The sequence below is a fragment of the Anomaloglossus baeobatrachus genome, chromosome 4 (assembly GCF_048569485.1).
Source record: "Anomaloglossus baeobatrachus isolate aAnoBae1 chromosome 4, aAnoBae1.hap1, whole genome shotgun sequence".
In the NCBI taxonomy this organism is placed as follows: domain Eukaryota; kingdom Metazoa; phylum Chordata; class Amphibia; order Anura; family Aromobatidae; genus Anomaloglossus; species Anomaloglossus baeobatrachus.
This window is the reverse complement of record NC_134356.1, coordinates 668,175,604-668,196,134: the sequence shown is the minus strand read 5'-3', so window position 1 is coordinate 668,196,134 and position 20,531 is coordinate 668,175,604. Positions and strand designations below refer to the sequence as shown.

Genomic DNA, 20,531 nt, shown 5'->3' with positions numbered 1-20,531 from the left:
TCTTTGTTCACCAGCCTGCTTCATCCTGCTCCAGACCACATCTACCCCAGATAAGTGCTTGGCTCTTTATTTGTTGTTTGGTTCTTTTTCATCTTATCTGAGTTTGTCATTTGCTGTGGTTATTGTCATTTTATTTGCATGCAGGAATCTTCCCTCTCAGTTGCTTAGCTGGGAAGCTCCCTGCAGCTATGTTTGGAGTATTGCTCCTATTAGTCCATGTGTTTGTTGCTTCTTGAATTTGTAATGGTTCCTGCTTTCTGTTCATTGGTATGACAAGAGCGCCTGGTATAGGACAGAGTTCAGATCTAGCGATCTGAGCGCTTTTTGTACTATCAGGTTTTTGGATTTTTGTAGGGTTTTTCTCTGGCCACCATCAGTCCTTTTCCTATCCTGTCCTATTTAGTCAGTAGGGCCTCACCTTTTCTGATCCTATCATCTATTTGTGTATTGTGTTTTCCTATATCACCACAGTCTTTGAATGTGGGGGGCTTGCTATTCTTTATCTATTTTCTGAGGCAGAGAGTTATTCATCTTTCCTTCCTTTAGGATAGTTAGTTCTCCGGCTGGGTTCGCGGTGCACAGGATGTTAGTTCACCCCTTGGCTACTTCTAGTGTTGATGGTTAGTAAGGGGATGGTGGCCAGATTAGTTGCCAATGTTCTTGTCACCTTTTACCAATGATTTATGGTGGTCTTCTATGGTTCAGTTGGGGGTAAACAATTTGGTCACTAATATTGGGAAAGTTGTGGGAAATAAGGGAATATAAAAATGGAAGGCGTTCACCATGTCTCATGGTCAATAAAATGGTCAAACAGAAACAAAGTGATTAATATCTAAGGTGTCATTGTTCTGAATTGAGGGTCCATGGTTGGAAATGAGGATGTGTGTGAGGAGTAGTGACCGTGCAGTCTAGTTTTGTAGTTCCGGACTGACAGTTATGCTGTAGACTTGCTCTAAACTGCTGTTAACCTCGGTCTTGCTGAATTACATTGGTCTTAAAAATTGCAAGTGGTTGCAAACCACTACTAGCCAGTAGACTACATTTTGGTCACACACCAAAATCTGGCCCTCTAACACTGTTATACCTCAAACTGCAATTGGTCAATATGTTATGAGTGCTATCCAACTACTCGTATATCCTCTTCTATAACGGAATGGATGATTCACTTTGCATGTTAGTTTAACTATGGGAATGGTTGCAACAAATCATAGGAGAGCAGCCATTTTCATGTATTAATTGTTCTAAAGAGTATATTGGCGACTCTAAAGGCTGCTTTACACCAGGCAATCTATCGTGCGATAGATCGTCGGGGTCACGGTTTTTGTGACGCACATCCGGCATCGCTGGCGATGCCGGCCTGTGTGACACCTCCTAGCGACGCAGTATCGCTCACAAATCGTGAGTCGGGTACTGCTCGTTAGGTTCCATAATATCGTTTACTTTAGTTGACCATCGTTTCCGTGGTAGCACACGTCGCTCCGTGTGACACCACGGGAACGATGAGCAGCTCACCTGCCTCCCGCGGCCGCCGCCGTCTCTATGTGGAAGGAAGGAGGTGGGCGGGATGTTTACGTCCCGCTCATCTCCGCCCCTCCGCTTCTATTGGCCGGCGCCCGTGTGACGTCGCTGTGACGCCGAATGTCCCTCCCACTCCAGGAAGTGGACGTTCGCCGCCCACAGCTAGGTCGCACGAGAGGTAAGTATGTGTGACGGGGTTTACTAACTTTGTGCGACACGGGCAGCGATTTGCCCGTGACGCAAAAAGGACGGGGGCGGGTACGATCGATTGTGAAATCGCACAATCGGTCGTACCGTGTAAAGCAGGCTTAAGGATAATCTTTCAGTATTTTAGTCCTGGATGAATATGGCAGCATACCATACTGAACTACATAGAGGGAGTGTTGTGTAAAATGTGTGAGATGGAGTAACGGCTCCCATTGCACATGGCCAGAAATATATACCTGGTTAAAGATGCGGATGGCAAGCCCCTGTAACAGCTCACCAGTATGGTTTAGGTGTACATATTTGTGTTCATAAATGTGAACATTGTAATTTTTGTATGTAAGTTACCACCTGCGTGTTGTCTGTCATGACATGATAATGCTTTATAAGCGACTGACATGTCGTTATGCGGCCACAAGAGGCCACTGTTTCCTAGCACAGATGTAAGACTGCAATACATAGCTCGAAACGGGGGCGGAGCTACAAGCGGATAAAAAAATGTGTATCACAGGAAGTAATGCAGTGGCCATCTTGGGGGCAGTTGGCAGTTACTGAAGACAGAGAGAGAGGACATGTAGGAGAAAAAGTCAATAATAGCTGCACATAGAAGCTTCTCACCGAGACCAGGGCTTCGACAAAGCGGAACTTACTCTATGTCAAAATCTTTTCCAGATGGGAGAAAATTGCTGTTAGGGAGGAGTCAGGCCACAGTTACCAGAAGTACTGCCCGTCTGTTACCAGAAGTACTGCCCATCTGTTACCAGAAGTACTGGCATTCTGTTACCAGAAGTACTGCCCATCTGTTACTAGAAGTACTGCCCATCTGTTACCAGAAGTACTGCCATTCTGTTACGAGACGTACTGTCATTCTGTTACCAGAAGGACTGCCCATCTGTTACCAGAAGTACTGCCCATCTGTTACCAGAAGTACTGCCCTTCTGTTACCAGAAGTACTGCCCATCTGTTACCAGAAGTACTGCCCTTCTATTATCAGAAGTACTGCCCATCTGTTACCAGAAGTACTGCCCTTCTGTTACCAGAAGTACTGCCCTTCTGTTACCAGAAGTACTGCCCTTCTGTTACCAGAAGTACTGCCCATCTGTTACCAGAAGTACTGCCTTTCTGTTACTAGAAGAACTGCCCATATGTTACCAGAAGTACTGCCCTTCTGTTACCAGAAGTACTGCCCATCTGTTACCAGAAATACTGCCCATCTGTTACCAGAAGTACTGCCCATCTGTTACCAGAAGTACTGCCCATCTGTTACCAGAAGTACTGCCCTTCTGTTACCAGAAGTACTGCCCATCTGTTACCAGAAGTACTGCCCATCTGTTACCAGAAGTACTGCCTTTCTGTTACTAGAAGAACTGCCCATGTGTTACCAGAAGTACTGCCCATCTGTTACCAGAAGTACTGCCTCTCTGTTACTAGAAGAACTGCCCATGTGTTACCAGAAGTACTGCCCTTCTGTTACCAGAAGTACTGCCTTTCTGTTACCAGAAGTACTGCCCATCTGTTACCAGAAGTACTGCCCATCTGTTACCAGAAGTACTGCCCATCTGTTACCAGAAGTACTGCCCATCTGTTACCAGAAGCACTGCCCATCTGTTACCAGATGTACTGCCCATCTGTTACCAGATGTACTGCCCTTCTGTTGGAGAGGCCTCTCATTCGACTACACAATTCAGGATTTTTGTCTGGAATAGACCCAGGCTGGATGACAAACTGCCACCACGTGGGTAACTGAGCACACACCTCTCAACAGTTTGGGGACAAAATTCTTGAGACAGAGACAGGGCCTGAAGTTAGTTTAGGTAGGCATAGTTACTCGGTCAGGCCGCAGTTACTGCCACAATCACTGTTTGGGACCACTGTTTCCATTGCTATATCACCTAGCTCTTCGCCACTGAGGATTCTGTGCAGACCACAAAGATCTTACTAGGTGTTTTCAAGGCCTGTCATGGACTTTAAGCCATACTTCAAAATAGAGTATGATCTCCAGTACTTCAAAGAAGGTTAAAAAATATCTATTGAAGTTCAATTAAAAAAAGATTTGTAGATCATGAAAACAGTGAGGGGGGACACATTAAGAGAAATCCGACATGTTTCGGCAGCCGAAACATGTCGCATTTCTCTTAATGTGTTTCCCCTCACGGTTTTCAGGATCTATGGATCTTTTTTTAATTGAACTTCAATAAATATTTTTTAACTTTCTTTGAAGTACAGTAGATCATACTCTATTTTGCTTGTTTGTGTTCTGCCTGAGACCAGGGAAGCTCCGTGCGCCAACGCCGATCCTGATCTGGACTTTAAGAAGGGTGAGCTGAACTATTTTTTTCTATTTTTTGCTTAAACCATACTTCAGCTCAGCTCATCCTGGAGTGAGCTTGTGACGAACAATATAAGTAAGTGCTATCAAGTTTTTATGCTTCATTTCCGGCTATGCAGCAGTTGCATATTGTAATTTGTTTGGTCATTCCAGGTCATTAATGTTCATATTAGTTAAATTGGTGCAGGAGAATATTAAATTAAGGATTAGAGTGAATTTATCGTAAGTTTGCAAACTGCTGTGCTATACCACAGGTGACTCTTATTATACTGCCATCCAATTGTTTCAGGTTAAAGGGTATTCTTTGGTAGTTACTGGTTGGATTATTCAGGCACGCATAGTGAATAGACTGCAGTTGGCACATATTGTATGGCACTGCGCTGTACAGCACAAAGGTCTCGGCCTCTTGGCTCAGTGTTTATGGACTTTCCCTGAGTTTCCTCTACTCTGGTTACATTCATACACATATTGAACTAAAATACTTTTGCTGGTTGATCTAGTGTTAGAGACGTATATTTCTTGTTCATGACTTCGCTGTATCCTGGGGAGCCCACCCCGGTACGCTGCTTATAAAGGTATGCATGCCCCCAGAATACAAAATGTTGGATTACAGACAATATTGGAAAATTGAGTCTACACTGAATCAGTGCTAAAACTAATATTTAAGGCTATTCCTTGTACATCACCATCATGTAAAAAATTAAGGCAGCATATCTTGATCTTGTACAGTAATAGGTTATATTCCTAAATGGATTGTACTCTCACAAATTCAACATATTGTGGCACTTCTAATATGACAAAGTCATCAAATCACTTTCCAACTATTTACTTAAAATAAAATGATTTTCAAGGATACACTTCTAGGAATCAAACTGCAATAACCAAGTTCCATCCTGAAGATGCATGCAAAAAAATACTAAATCAAATGTAGATTTAATAAATCAAAATTAAAAAAATAAAAATACAATAATCTGTAATTTTATTTATCTATCTAAAAAAAAAGATTAACTTAAAGCTTAAAAGGAAATAATTACACCTAGTTTCAGATTCCAAATTTAATCCATTTTCCCCTAGAATTTTCAAACTTCCAAACCATATAAGTGATGAAACTAAAATCATTTTACGGAGGACAAATAGACAAAAACATTTAATGAAAAACATTAGTTTCCAATAAGGGGTAAATCTTCACTAGAGATGATCGAACCGGTCGCGGTTCGGCTCGAGGTCGGTTCGCCGAACGGAGGTCCCGTTCGAGTTTGGTTCGTCGAACGTTAGACGAACCGAACTCGAACCGCATAGGAAACAATGGCAGGCATTCACAAACACATAAAAACACCTAGAAAACACCCTCAAAGGTGTCCAAAAGGTGACAAACAACTCACAACACAAACACATGGGAAAGTGACAAGGACATATACTCATGCGAAAACAAAAGAGCAGGACAAGGAAAAAGAGGACGAGACACAGATATAGGCATGGCACGCCCTTCTAAAATCATGTAAAACACCGCAAGGTGACTCCAAGCGGAGTCTCCCTTTTTTCCAAAAATTGGGCCTCACACACACCCACCCCTTCAGTGGCAGCACTTGTGCCCTAGTTGTACACTTTACAGCTAGATTTGCATGAAGCACATTCAAAAATACGCCATAATTAACTGTCCCCAGGATGACACCGGGGTAGGTAGCAAAGTCTTTCCTGATCCCAGCTCTGTTCATCTTGGATCATTTTTAAAAAACACAGCAAGCAAGGGTTACTCCAAGCGGAGTCTCCCTTTTTTTTCCAAAAATTGGGCCCCACACACACCCACCCATTCAGTGGCAGCACTTGTGCCCCAGTTGTACACTTCACAGCTAGATTTGCATCAAGCACATTCAAAAATACGCCATTCTTAACCGTCCCCAGGATGACACCGGGGTAGGTAGCAAAGTCTTTCCTGATCCCAGCTCTGTTCATCTTGGCTCCTTTTAAAAACAATGTAAGCAAGGGTTACTCCAAGCGGAGTCTCCCTTTTTTCAAAAAATTGGGCCACACAGACACCCACCCCATCAGTGGCAGCAGTTGTGCCCTAGTTGCAAACAGGATGTTTTGATTTGCATCAAGCACATTCCAAATCCACAAGCATTTACTCTCCCCAGGATGACACAGGGGTAGTAAATTCCTTCTGGATCCATGACTTGTTCATTTTGATGAACGTTAGTCTGTCCACATTGTCACTGGACAATGCGTGCGCTTATCTGTCAGCACACACCCAGCAGCACTGAAGACACGTTCAGAGACAACGCTGGCAGCTGGACACGACAAAATCTCCAAGGCATAAGTGGAGAGCTCTGGCCATTTTTCAAGATTTGAAGCCCAAAAAGAGCAAGGCTCCAGTTGCACAGTCATGGCATCGATGTTCATTTGGAGATACTCCTGTATCACCCTCTCCAGCCGTTGATATGTGTCAGACTTGTTGTCTCTGGTGGCCTTGCAAAGGAGGGTCTAAAAAAATTATGAAAAGATTCCATAAAATTGCTGTTACCAGCACCAGATACAGTCCTACTGGTACGTGTAGACTGTTGAAGATGACGAGACCGTCCCATGTTTGTCAAGTTACAACTGGGAGATTCACTCCCTGCACCTGCACCTGGACTAGGGTCACTACAGCAGGACGTTGCTCCTAGCAACCAGGAAAACAACTGCTGTAGGAAGGAGGGAAATAGGAGTGCAGCAAAGCCCAGACAGATGTTGGTGGTCGGGGACTCTATAATTAGGCGGACAGACAGGGCCATCTGTCGCCGAGACCGTGAATGCCGAACAGTGTGTTGTCTGCCGGGTGCTCGGGTTCGGCATATTGCGGATCGGATAGACAGATTGCTGGGTGGGGCTGGGGAAAACCCAGCGGTCATGGTGCACATTGGTACTAATGGCAAAGTTAGAGGCAGGTGGAAGGTCCTTAAAAATGATTACAGGGAACTAGGAGAGAAGCTGAAGTCCAGGACCTCCAAGGTGGTGTTTTCAGAAATACTACCGGTGCCACGAGCGTCACTAGAAAGACAGCGGGAGCTTAGGGAGATAAATATGTGGCTTAGAAATTGGTGCAGGAAGGAAGGGTTCGGGTTCATGGAGAACTGGGCCGACTTCTCAGTCGGCTACAGGCTCTACGGTAGGGACGGGCTGCACCTCAATGGGGAAGGTGCAGCTGTGCTGGGGGAGAAAATGGTCAGACGGATGGAGGAGCTTTTAAACTAGGATCGGGGGGAGGGAGGGTAGTGGAGCAAATAAGGGGATAGATAGAACAGATAGAGACAGGGATACGGTAGGGGTCAATGAAGGATTAGGGGGGGATGGGACATACAAGGAACGTAGGGAGACTAGGAGTAATAAAGTTGTTAAAAGGATTAAATGTCTACTGGCAAATGCAAGAAGTTTTGCAAACAAAATGAATGAATTGGAGACGCTTATGTCAACCATGAATTATGATGTGGTGGGCATTACAGAAACCTGGCTGGATGAAAGCCATGACTGGGTGACAAACATACAGGGTTATAGTACATTTAGGAAGGACAGGAAAGGCCAAAAAGGTGGTGGGGTGTGTATATTTATTAAATCTAACCTAAAACCTGTGTTGTATGATGACATTGAGGGGAACAGCAACAATGTAGAGTCAGTATGGGTAAATGTACATGGGGAGGGGAATAATGGAAAAATGCTAATTGGAGTTTGCTATAAGCCTCCTAACATACCTGAACAAATAGAGGGTGAAATGCTGGAACAAATTGAAAAGGCAGCTAATAATAATAATCGGGTTCTTATTATGGGGGATTTCAACTATCCAGACATTCAGTGGGACATAGAATCTTCTGGTTGTGCTAAAAGCTGTAAGTTCTTATCTACTATTCAAGACCATTTCCTCTCTCAGATGGTAGATGAACCGACCAGGGGAGATAATTTGCTAGATTTGGTCCTGTCAAATAGACCGGATACAATTTCAGATCTACAGGTCCGGGAGCACTTGGGCACCAGCGATCATAATATGGTAAGCTTCAACATAATATTCAATAAAACATTTCAAAGGGGAAATGCTAAAACCTGGAATTTTAGGAAACCTGATTTCAACAAAATAAGGGAAGAGCTTAAATGTGTAGATTGGGACAAAGTCATGGTAACTGGGGATACTGAACATAAATGGGGTAAGTTTAAGGATATACTACTAGAGTCCTGTAAAAAACGTATACCCTCTGGTAATAAAATGTTCAGGAATAAAAAGAAACCACTATGGATAAATAAGACTGTACAAAGTATAATAAAACAAAAACAAAGGGCATTTAAAATCTTAAAGGCTGAGAATACAGAAATAGCATTTCAGAAGTATAAAGATATCAATAGGAAATGTAAAAAAGAAATCAAACAAGCAAAATTAGCTACTGAAACAAAAATCGCCAATGACATTAAAATAAATCCCAAAATCTTTTATAAATACATTAATGCCAAAAGGAAAACAAAGGATAGTATCGGCCCCTTAAAATATAATAACAAGTTAGTTATAGAGGACAAACAAAAGACTGAGATATTAAATAGGCATTTCTCATCTGTATTCACCAAGGAACTGACTGTACCAGGGATCATTCAACAAGTGAAAAATCAAAGTCCACCACCCGATATAATTAATTTAACACAAGATGAAGTACGCCTACGTCTGAGTAAATTAAACATTGACAAATCCCCAGGGCCAGAGGGCATTCATCCACGAATATTGAGGGAATTGAGCTCCGTAATCGACAGACTGCTGTATCTCATCTTTTTAGACTCACTTGTAACAGGGTTGGTGCCTCAGGATTGGAGGATTGCTGATGTGGTACCGATATTTAAGAAAGGTAAGAGGGTAGATCCAGGCAACTACCGTCCAGTAAGCCTGACATCAGTAGTATGCAAAGTTGTGAGGGCATTTTAAGGGATGACATGCAAAAATATATTGCAGAAAATAATATGATAACTGACAAACAGCATGGATTCATGAAAGATAAGTCGTGTCTAACCAACCTGTTGGGGTTCTATGAGCTGGTAAGTTCAAACCTGGATATTGGTAATGCAGCTGAGGGGATTTATTTGGACTTTGCAAAGGCATTTGATACTGTACCACATAATAGCCTTATACTAAAGCTCCAGAAGCAAGGACTAGGGGACACAATATGCAACTGGGTAAGGAATTGGCTAAAAGATAGGAATCAAAGAGTATTCATAAATGGTACATTCTCTAAATGGGCTATAGTCAGCAGTGGGGTGCCGCAGGGATCTGTGCTTGGACCGATTCTTTTTAATCTCTTTATTAATGACCTTGTGGATGGGATTGATAGTACAGTGTCAGTCTTTGCCGATGACACCAAACTATGTAGGATATTAAAAACTGACCTGGATAGTACAATATTACAAAAAGATCTGGATAAGATGTCAGAATGGGCAGATACTTGGCAAATGAGATTTAATGTTGATAAATGTAAAGTAATGCACCTAGGACGGAGTAATCCTATAGCTGCGTATACATTAAATGGAAGTAAACTCGGGACTACAGAACAGGAGAAGGACTTGGGTATTCTCATTACAAATAAGCTGAGCAGCAGCACTCAATGTCAAGCAGCAGCTGCTAAAGCAAACAAGATTCTAGGGTGTATAAAAAGAGAGCTTAGATCCCGTGATCCCAACGTATTGTTACCCCTCTATAAATCACTTGTAAGGCCACATCTGGAATACGGGATCCAGTTTTGGGCTCCACATTTTAAAAAGGACATTCAGAAGTTAGAGTCAGTTCAAAGGCGGGCAACTAGACTATTACAAGGAATGGAGGCCTCCCATATGATGATAGGTTGAAAAAGTTAGATATGTTTAGCTTAGAAAAAAGTCGTCTCAGAGGAGATCTCATTTATATGTATAAATACATGTGTGGTCAATATAAAGGACTGGCACATGACTTATTTCTTCCAAAGACAGTACTAAGGACCAGGGGGCACTCACTGCGAGTGGAAGAAAAGCGATTCCAACAGCTAAATAGGAAAGGGTTCTTTACAGTTAGAGCAGTCAGACTGTGGAATGCCGACCACAAGAGGTAGTAATGGCAGATACTATAACAGCTTTTAAAAAAGGGCTGGATGATTTCCTCAGTACACAAAACATTGTTGGTTATAAATGACTTAGTGACTAAATGTAGAACTGGTGGAGGAAGGTTGAACTAGATGGACCTAGGTGTTTTTTCAACCTAAGTAACTATGCAACCATGTAACCTGCACGGTTGTTTGGTGGAAAAGCGGATCTAAGATCGAGTAACAGCTTCTGCTGATACTCCTGCATACGTGCGTCCCTTTCTATTGCTGGAATTATGTCACAAAATTTGGACTTGTATCGGGGATCTAATAGTGTGGCAAGCCAGTAGTCATCATCACTTCTAATTTTGACAATACGAGGGTCATGTTGGAGGTAGTGCAGCAAGAAAGCACTCATGTGTCTTGCGCAGCCATGCGGACCAAGTCCACGCTGTGTTTGTGGCATAGAGGTGCTAACCGTTCTTTCTTCCTCTGACATCTCCCCCCAACCTCTTTCAACTGAAATTTGACCAAGGTCTCCCTCATCCGCTAAGTCTTCCATGTCCATGGACAGTTCGTCCTCCATTTCTTCATGTTCTCCTGCACCTTCCTCAACATTTGGCTTGCTACCATGCGCCCTTGTTGATCCCTGTCCCCCATGGTCCCATGCCTGCCGCGTTGGTGATGATGAACGTCTGGACCTTGGAGATGTTATGTCTTGCGCATATGAATCCTCCTGTAGTTCCTCCCCTTCCTGTTGTCCCACCCCCTGACTATGAATAGTGTTTAGCGTGTGCTCCAGCATGTAAATGACTGGAATTGTCATGCTGATAATGGCATTGTCAGCGCTAAACATATTCGTTGCCATGTCGAAACTGTGCAGAAGGGTGCATAGGTCCTTGATCTGAGACCACTCCATCAGGGTGATCTGCCCCACCTCTGCATCTCGTTGGCCCAGGCTATACATCATGACGTATTGCACCAGGGCTCGGCGGTGCTACCACAGTCGCTGTAACATGTGGAGTCGAATTCCAGCGTGTCGCCACATCACATTTCAGGCGATGAACCGGCAGTCCGAAAGACTTCTGGATCGATGCAAGTCGCTCAGCTGCGGCGCTTGAATGGCGGAAGTGAGCAGACAGTTTTCGTACCCTGGTCAGAAGGCCATCTAGGCCGGGATAGTGTGTTAAAAATTGCTGGACAACAAGGTTCAACACGTGAGCCATACAAGGTACGTGTGTCACCTTGCCCAGGCGAAGGGCCGCACCCAGGTTTGCAGCATTGTCGCACACGGCCTTACCAGGCTGCAGGTTGAGTGGAGACAACCATTTATTAAACTCGGACCGCAGAGCTGACCACAACTCCTCAGCTGTGTGACTCTTATTCCCAAGACATGTCAAGCTAAAGACCGCCTGATGACGTTGCGCTCTGCTGCCAGCATAGTAATGACGGGTGCGTGATTCCTTCTGCGCAGTGAGAACGCTGGTGGCATGACCAGGCAGGCTTGGGGCGGAGGTGGAGGACACAGATGAGGTGGAGGAGGCAGAAGCAGTGGCGGAACTTGGACTGACAGAGGATTGACACACAAGTCGTGGGGACGGCAAGACTTGTGCAGCAGACCCTTCACCATCTATCACCATAGTTACCCAGTGCCCAGTCAGCGACATGTAACGTCCCTGTCCATGCTTACTGGTCCAAGTATCGGTGGTAAAATGCACCCGTTCACATACAGAGTTTCTCAAGGAAGCGGTGATGTTGTGTGCGACATGCTGGTGTAGCGTGGGCACACCTTTCTTAGAGAAGTAGTGGCGACTGGGCATCTGGTACTGGGGCACAGCGACAGACATAAGGTCTCTAAAATCCTGTGTGTCCACCAGGCGGAAAGGCAGCATTTCGGTAGCCAAGAGCTTACAGAGGGATAAAGTCAACCTCTTAGCTTTGTCATGGGTCGCAGGAAATAACCTTTTATTTGTCCACATCTGAGGGACAGAGATCTGGCTGCTGTGTGTAGACGGTGTTGAGTAGGGTGTCCCTGGAAAAATGCAGGTTTGTGAGGAAAGTGCAGTCGGAGACATGATGTTGCCTTCATCCAACGTTGGTGCTATCGATGTCTGAGAGAGTTGTACACACGCACTTGTTTCCCCTTCCAAACCAACTGACGACCTACCAAGCAAAGTGCCTGTTGCGGTTACAGTGGTGGACGTTGTGCGTGGAAAACCAGGTGTGACAGCTGTCCCCACAGTCCTAGAAGATGAAGAGCACGCGGATGCACTGGAAGGGGCAGGCCGTGGATGGTTCGCTCCGCTAGGCCGCATTGCAGCACGCTGAGCTTCCCACTGGGACCTATGATATTTATTCATGTGACGATTCATGGAAGAAGTTGTCAAACTGCTGAGGTTTTGACCTCTACTAACAGAATCACGACAAATTTTACACATCACATACTTTGGGCGATCTTTTTCTATGTCAAAAAAGGACCAGGCTAGGCAAGGCTTAGAGGGCATGCGACCTGCTGAGCCCCCCCGACTAGTGCTCAGAGGCAGAGTGGTGGCTGATGATGCAGTTGTAGACGTGCTACCAGTGCTCCGACTCTGTCCAGGAAGGCGCAAGGTAACTTCGTCGTTGGTTGCATCCTACTCCACCGCCTCTGTTGACCTCCTCGAGTGCCTGACTTGGGTTGACAGTAGGCGGGATCTAGAACTTCCTCATCAATTGTTGTCTTTGCACTCCCCTCACCCTCAGACCGAGCCTCTTCTTGCCCTGACCAAATATTTAAGTTGTCATCCCAATCTGGTATCTGCGTCTCATCGTCATCAGTATGTTCCTCATTGTCTATAACCACAGGTGTTACAGTTTGTGACAAAGGGTCAACATTATGGTCAGAAACTTGGTCCTCACGGCCTGAATCAGAGTCACAAAGGTTCTGGGCATCACTGCAGACCATTTCCTGGTCTGTACTCACGGTAGCTTGGGAGCAGACCTCTGATTCCCAGGCTATAGTGTGACTGAACAGCTCTGCAGACTCAGCCATCTCACTTCCACCATACTGTGCAGGGCTGATGGAGACTTCAGAGCTGGGAGAAAGCAAGTTTGATTGGGATGACAATTCAGAGGACTGGTGTTTTTTGGATGCGGTAGTTGAGGTGGCTGAGAGGGCACTTGTTGGACCACTTGAGATCAATTCAAGCATTTTCCTTTTTTGGCCATCATCTACCTTTGTTCCTGTTGTTCGTGTCCGTAAAAAAGGGAGCACATCGGATTGTCCACGGTAAGTAGTAGACATCTTACTTTTGCTGGTAGATGGTCTATCTTCAGCAGATGTTAATGGAGCTTTTCCACCTTCCCCACGGGCAAACCCTTTTTTTCATTTTCCAACACGCCTCTTCCCCTTTCCACCAGCATCTGTCATTTTGCCACTCATGTTGATTGCGACAAGATTGTGCACTTAAAATGTGGTAGTAAAAATTGAGAGGTGGTGTAGATTGCAGCGGTGGTCTAGCTTTATTAACAGCAGAATAAACAACAATAATTCTCCCTGACAATGCAACTACGGCCCTTAAACTGGCAGCATAAATTGCTAGTATAATGGCTTAGTAACAATGAGCTTGAGTGTGCAATGCAGGCAGAGGTGCTGCAAATATCTTTGCACTACTGGGACTATACAGAAGTCCAATAGCCACGTTTAGGATGCCACTAAGTTCACTCAGTGTTTGCTAGTATAATGGCTTAGTAACAATGATTTTGAGTGTGCAAAGGGCAGGAGGGTACAGTGGCAGGGTTGTGGGGCTCTGGGTAGAGGAAAGGAAGCCTGCCTTTCTATCCCTCCTAATGGGGAAATGCAGCGAGGAAATCCCTGACCTTAGCTACACAGACGCTGTCATCTTGTGTAGCTGTTAAACTCTGTTTTAAACTCTGTCACCTATGGCTCTGACCCTGCCGGTATGAGCCCTTAAAAGGACTGATAGAAAGTGCTATCCCTATTCTATATAGCGCTGTGTATGGAGCGCATACAGCAGTATCGGCGATAGGACTCAGGACGGAGCTGCGCCAGTGATGTCTGACACCAAGGACGCAGAAGGCAGATAATGGCGTGCTGGAGGAAAATGTCCAGTTTTATAATGCATGGACATGTGACATGGACATCCTATCACACATGCCGTTGCTTCTCTGGCTAAAAGTCCACTTAGCTGTGTGTGTGTCTGGGATTGGCCCTCCCCACTACACGCGCGCGCTTAGGGAAGGAAGACAAGGAAAAAAAAAAAATGGCAATCGCCATTATCCATACAGCAGTGATCTGAAGGCGCTGTTCCCGCACACTATACACTGAAATTTCATAATAGTGTGAGTCACAGAGTGACTTACACTATTACAGCGGAAAGTCAGCTAGGAATTAGCTGGTTTTTTTGCTGCTAGAAACGTTCTCGAACGTATCTAGAACTATCGAGCTTTAGCAAAAAAGCTCGAGTTCTAGTTCGATCTAGAACAGCCCCCAAAATCACTCGAGCCGCGAACTGGAGAACCTCGAACCGCGAACCGCGCTCAACTCTAATCTTCACGTCACAATAAGAACCTAAAACCCGATAATTACAGAAAGACAAGGAGATGAATGAAGGATGATAAAATGATAACAATCAGAGGTGTGAAAGCCAACCTTATTTTTTGGGGACAACCAAGGGGGGATTTGCAAAAAAAAAAAAAAAAAAAATCAGTGGAAAAATAAATGTCTTCAATAGACACTTTCTATCTTACCCAAATTTTGAGCTATGGATCCAATCTTAAACCTAACTTCAACATAAGTAAGAAGTAGAGTTGAGTAAGCCTGTTGAAGTTTGGGTTTACTGAGTTCGGCCAGACTTTAGTTAAAAATTTGGTTTGGGACCAAGATTTGACCCCAATTAGCGTAAGAGATTCCATAGCTAACACTGCCCACGAGTGACCTATGGACCCTTGTTCGCACAACGTTCTCAGAACAAAGCTCCATAGGAATCAATGGGGTTGTGGGACATTACACAACTGGACTATATTGGAACCTCCAGGATTTAATTTGAGTTAATTAATTGGTGAACAAGGAATTGTGGGGGAAGTCAAGTAATCTATTTTTTCTCAGTGTTTGTGTGTTTTTTAACTCTACACTTGCCGGGTTAATAATGGGGGTGTCTGATAGACGCTTCTCTATTACTAACCCCTGGGCTTGACTTGATGCCAGCTGAGAATTGTATGTGACGCCCTGGACTAGCCAGGTATTCACAGACATACCAACACACACACCCCCACCCTAGGCAGTTACAGCAGCCAAACACAAAACCCTTGTTGCCTCCCTTCAGAGTCTGATGTCCACACCAGGTGGGGCGGAGCCAGGCAGTTGGCCCCACCCACCGAGGAGTTCACAGGCCTGGAGTGACAGTCTAGTTTTGGAAGTGAAAGTGATAGGAGTGAACACTTGGGTGTCTGGGTTGGAGCCCAGACACTAACAGCAAGGTTGGCAGATGGTGGTGGCCATCTGCAGGAGTCAGTGGAACTCCGCAGAGCCGTAAGGACCGGGGTCGGGCGTCGGCCTGCCGGTACCGGACCGGGGAATGGAGTGAAGCTAAGCACACAGGCAGGGCCATCGGACCCCGACCAGGCTTGGAGCCGCCGTCAATAGTCAAATCCGAATGTGACAGGAACCCTAGGGGTTTCTCAACTACTAAAGTCCCGATTGAAGGCAACCGTCCACCCAGAGAGGATATACAGCCACCACCACAGGCTAGAGATCCAAGGGCCAGCGCCTGTGGGCAAGACGGGCTCCTACGGCACCTATACGCCGGGGAGCGGACTGCCGGTGGGCAACCCCAGGAGTCAAGAACATTCTAAAAGGTGCAGGGAAAGACAGCCACCATCAGCTGTCCAGGGAGAGTACAACAACAACACTGCAGCCGGGTGCGGGACCCGTCCATCCGGCCGTTTTGGTTTACCAGAGACTCTGTCAGTGATTGTCTGAGTGAGTACACCAGTGTCGTCAGGCACCGCGCCGCGCTGTCCCTGCAACCCTGCACCCCAGCCGTACAGCCTCCCCATTACACCACCTGGCCCCGGGATCACCAACCCCTGCCCACGGAGGGGACAACATCTCAGCTGCACCCTACCATCTCTCCCGGGATCCCCGTCACCAGCAGCGGTGGTGCCATCATCACCACGTCCCGTCGGTGGCGTCACAAACAATCTCCCTAACCAAACCACCACCTTTTCACTCACGGGTGAGGAGCGCTGATCGAGTCCCCGGATCCGGTCCACCGCTCGAACCACCGAGCAGCAGAAGCAGAAGCCGCGGACCCAAGCGTGGCGAGCGCGTACCCTCCGCCCGCAACATATACAGCTGACATCAACCTCCAAAGTATTACTCCGATTGCCACTGCACAAGGGGAATTGGAAAGAGTTGATCAAAGCACCAGAAATAGCGCATCTAATGGATACATCAGTTTTGGGGTGGCTTTGGGCTGCTATTTTTAGGTTTGTAAGGACCCAATAATCATGGGCCTTCCCAGTCTTATAATACCAGCTCCCAGCTTCCTGCTTTACCTTAGCTGATTAAAAAAATATGGGGGACCTCAAGGCATTTTTTTTTAGACCAAATTTTGTTGGTATACAAACATTACCTGAACTCCGAACTCGGACACAAATTTTTTTTCTAAAAGTTAGTGTTTCAGCACAAGCCCCAGACACTTGGTGTCCGGTACGAGCCTCAATATTTCCTGTTCAGATTCACTCATCTTTAATCACAAGTCCTGAACATAAATATTCTTATACTTCTAATTCTTACCTCATCAGAACGAGCGTATAAAGTATTTTCCAGATTGAACTGATAGCTTGTAGTACTAGATCTTCCAGGTAACTTGAAGGAGACTTTTATGTTCAACCTCTTGCTATCAGCCATGGCCATCTGATACTGAGACAAGGACTGGAAGAACATGATGGTCGCCTGATGAAAACCAATGAAAATAAAAGATGTGGTTAACACAGATTAGTCATTGAAGTCATCACTAAACTTCATGAAATTGGATCTGAGCATCAGAAAATATCTCTCACTTGTGTGGATGCATACGTAGCACCATAAAACCTCTGTTCTGTCAGCCAATAAACCACAGGGTCTACAAGGTCATAGTTTTTGAGGTGCAAGAGGGTCAGGAGAGCATAAGATGTTGCCTCTAAAGATATGTACTTGGAGCCAGGTTCATCCCAATGAGACTTGTCTGTGAACGACAGAAAATATAGTAACGAGTCACTTTTTGATGAAAGATTGAAATGGCTCTACACCAGAAGAAAGAGAAGAAAGTCCATGGTCCGAGGTGTTATATTGGTTATTTTCCACTTTGCTCATTAACACCCATCCGCAGGGCAAGTGAATTTGCGACAAATTAATCACTTTGATGAAAATGGATTCTGTGATGAATTTTTGGGTCTTGCGGATTTCAATATCAAATATTTTTCTCATCTGTAGTGATAATGAAAGGAGAATGGGGTGCGAATGTTGTGATAGCCGCAGCAACTCTCCACTCATTGTATACGGGACTACAGTCATGGCCAAAAGTTTTGAGAATGCTACAAATATTAATTTTTACAAAGTCTACTGCTTAAGTTTTTCTAATGGCAATTTGTATATACTCCAGAATGTCATAAAGAGTGATCAGATTAACAGCAATTACTTGCAAAGTCAATATTGGCTAAGAAAATGAACTTTAACCCCCAAAACACATTTCAACATCATTGCAGTCCTGCCTTAAAAGGAGCAGCTAACATTGTTTTAGTGATTGTTCCATTAACACAGGTGTGGGTGTTGATGAGGACAGGGCTGGCGATCAATCAGTCATGATTAAGTAAGAATGACACCACTGGACACTTTAAAAGGAGGCTGGTGCTTGGTATCATTGTTTCTCTTCAGTTAACCATGGTTATCTCTAAAGAAACACGTGCAGCCATCATTGCTCTGCACAAAAATGGCCTAACAGGGAAGAGTATCGCAGCTACAAAGATTGCACCTCAGTCAACAATCTATCGCATCATCAAGAACTTCAAGGAGAGAGCTTCCATTGTTGCCAAAAAGGCTCCAGGGCGCCCAAGAAGGACCAGCAAATGCCAGGACCGTATCTTAAAACTGTTTCAGCTGCGGGATGGGTCTACCAGCAGTGACGAGCTAGCTCAGCAATGGCAGCAGGCTGGTGTGAGGGCTTCTGCACGCACTGTGAGGCGGAGACTGCTTGATCAAGGCCTGGTTTCAAGGAGGGCAGCAAAGTAGCCACTGCTCTCCAGAAAAAAACATCAGGGACCGACTGATATTCTGCAAAAGGTACAGGGAGTGGACTGCTGAGGACTGGGCTAAAGTCATTTTCTCAGATGAATCCCCTTTTCGATTGTTTGGGACACCTGGAAAACAGCTTATTAGGAGAAGAAGAGGTGAGCGCTGCCACCAGTCTTGTCTCATGCCAACTGTTAAGCATCCTGAAACCATTCATGTGTGGGGTTGCTTCTCAGCCAAGGGAATCGCACCACTCACAGTCTGGCCTAAAAACACCGCCATGAATAAAGAATGGTACCAGAATGTCCTCCAAGAGCAACTTCTCCCAACTGTCCAAGAGCAGTTTGGCGCCCAACAATGCCTTTTCCAGCATGATGGAGCACCTTGCCATAAAGCAAAGGTGATCACTAAATGGCTCATGGAACAAAACATAGATATTTTGGGTCCATGGCCTGGAAACTCCCCAGATCTTAATCCCATTGAGCGTGCGAGGTTCTGCAGCAAAGTGTGCAGGGTTTAAAGATAAGTGTGGCATAGTTTCAACACAATAACATAGTGGTGATAACTGTAATTGTTTAATTTTATTAGGGAATTGTTTGTCTGTGATACTGTTAAAAAAGCAAAAAAAAAAAAAAAGTTTGTCTTGGGATTTAATCAGTAGCATTAGTCACACCTGTTTCTAGAAGCTTCTGGCAGCTTCTGGAAGTCCTGTAGAACTATATAAACCAGCCAGATCAAGCGAGGTGCTGAGCGTGCGAGGTTCTGCAGCAAAGTGTGCAGGGTTTAAAGATAAGTGTGGCATAGTTTCAACACAATTACATAGTTTGACACAAGAACATAGTTTGAATTTATCCTTATAGGTTTCCCATTGGGTTTTTTTCTTTTTTTTTTTTTTTTGTTTTTCTACTTTACTGTTTATCCCCATTTGATAGGTGCTCCATGGATAATGCTACCAGGTGTGTATCTTGTCAGATGTATGCATGCCTTGAGCAGCCGTTTGAGGGTGAATATGTCTGCACTCGATGCAAGCATGTTGCGTGTTTGGAAGCCAAGGTAACTGATCTAAATAAGCAGCTTGCAACACTCAGGGGCATTGCAAACCTGGAGAGGAGTTTAGAGCTCACTGAGCTTTCTCTGGCTGGGGCCAGAGATATGGAGGAGGGTGGAGGTGGAGAAGATCAGGACCCAGAGGTAGGTAGTTGGGTAACAGTTAGAAGAAGAGGTAGGGGAAAAAGTGTCAGGGAGCCTAGTCCTGACCTGGCACAACCTAGTAAATATGCCTGTTTGGCTGATATCAGGAATGAAGGGCCAGGACTAGGGTCACTACAGCAGGACGTTGCTAGTAGCAACCAGGAAAACAACTGCTGTAGGAAGGAGGGAAATAGGAGTGCAGCAAAGCCCAGACAGATGTTGGTGGTCGGGGACTCTATAATTTTCCGGACAGACAGGGTCATCTGTCGCCGAGACCGTGAATGCCGAACAGTGTGTTGTCTGCCGGGTGCTCGGGTTCGGCATATTGTGGATCGGATAGACAGATTGCTGGGTGGGGCTGGGGAAAACCCAGCGGTCATGGTGCACATTGGTACTAATGACAAAGTTAGAGGCAGGTGGAAGGTCCTTAAAAATGATTACAGGGAACTAGGAGAGAAGCTGAAGTCCAGGACCTCCAAGGTGGTGTTTTCAGAAATACTACCGGTGCCACGAGCGTCACTAGAAAGACAGCGGGAGCTTAGGGAGATAAACACGTGGCTTAGAAATTGGTGCAGGAAGGAAGGGTTCGGGTTCATGGAGAACTGGGCTGACTTCTCAGTCGGCTACAGGCTCTACGGTAGGGACGGGCTGCACCTCAATGGGGAAGGTGCAGCTGTGCTGGGGGAGAAAATGGTCAGACGGATGGAGGAGCTTTTAAACTAGGATCTGGGTGGAGGGAGGGTAGTGGAGCAAAAAAGGGGATAGATAGAGCAGATAGAGACAGTGAGATGGTAAGGGTCAATGAAGGATTAGGGGGGGATGGGACATGCAAGGAACGTAGGGAGGCTAGGAGTAATATAGGTGTTAATAGGATTAAATGTCTACTGGCAAATGCAAGAAGTCTTGCAAACAAAATGAATGAATTGGAGACTCTTATGTCAACCATGGATTATGATGTGGT

At 45.2% G+C, this 20,531-nt stretch overlaps 1 protein-coding gene across 1 annotated transcript in view; it reads right to left on the bottom strand.

Annotated features, from left to right (window-relative positions):
* Positions 1-20,531, bottom strand: part of LOC142304353 (venom factor-like) — a 157,784-nt gene that overhangs the window by 17,808 nt on the left and 119,445 nt on the right. Inside the window, exons 29-30 of the mRNA XM_075346658.1 lie at positions 17,173-17,336; positions 16,907-17,065 (exon numbers count right to left, since the gene is read on the bottom strand). Of these exons, the coding sequence (XP_075202773.1) occupies positions 16,907-17,065; positions 17,173-17,336 (323 nt within the window). The remainder of the gene's footprint in view (positions 1-16,906; positions 17,066-17,172; positions 17,337-20,531) is intronic.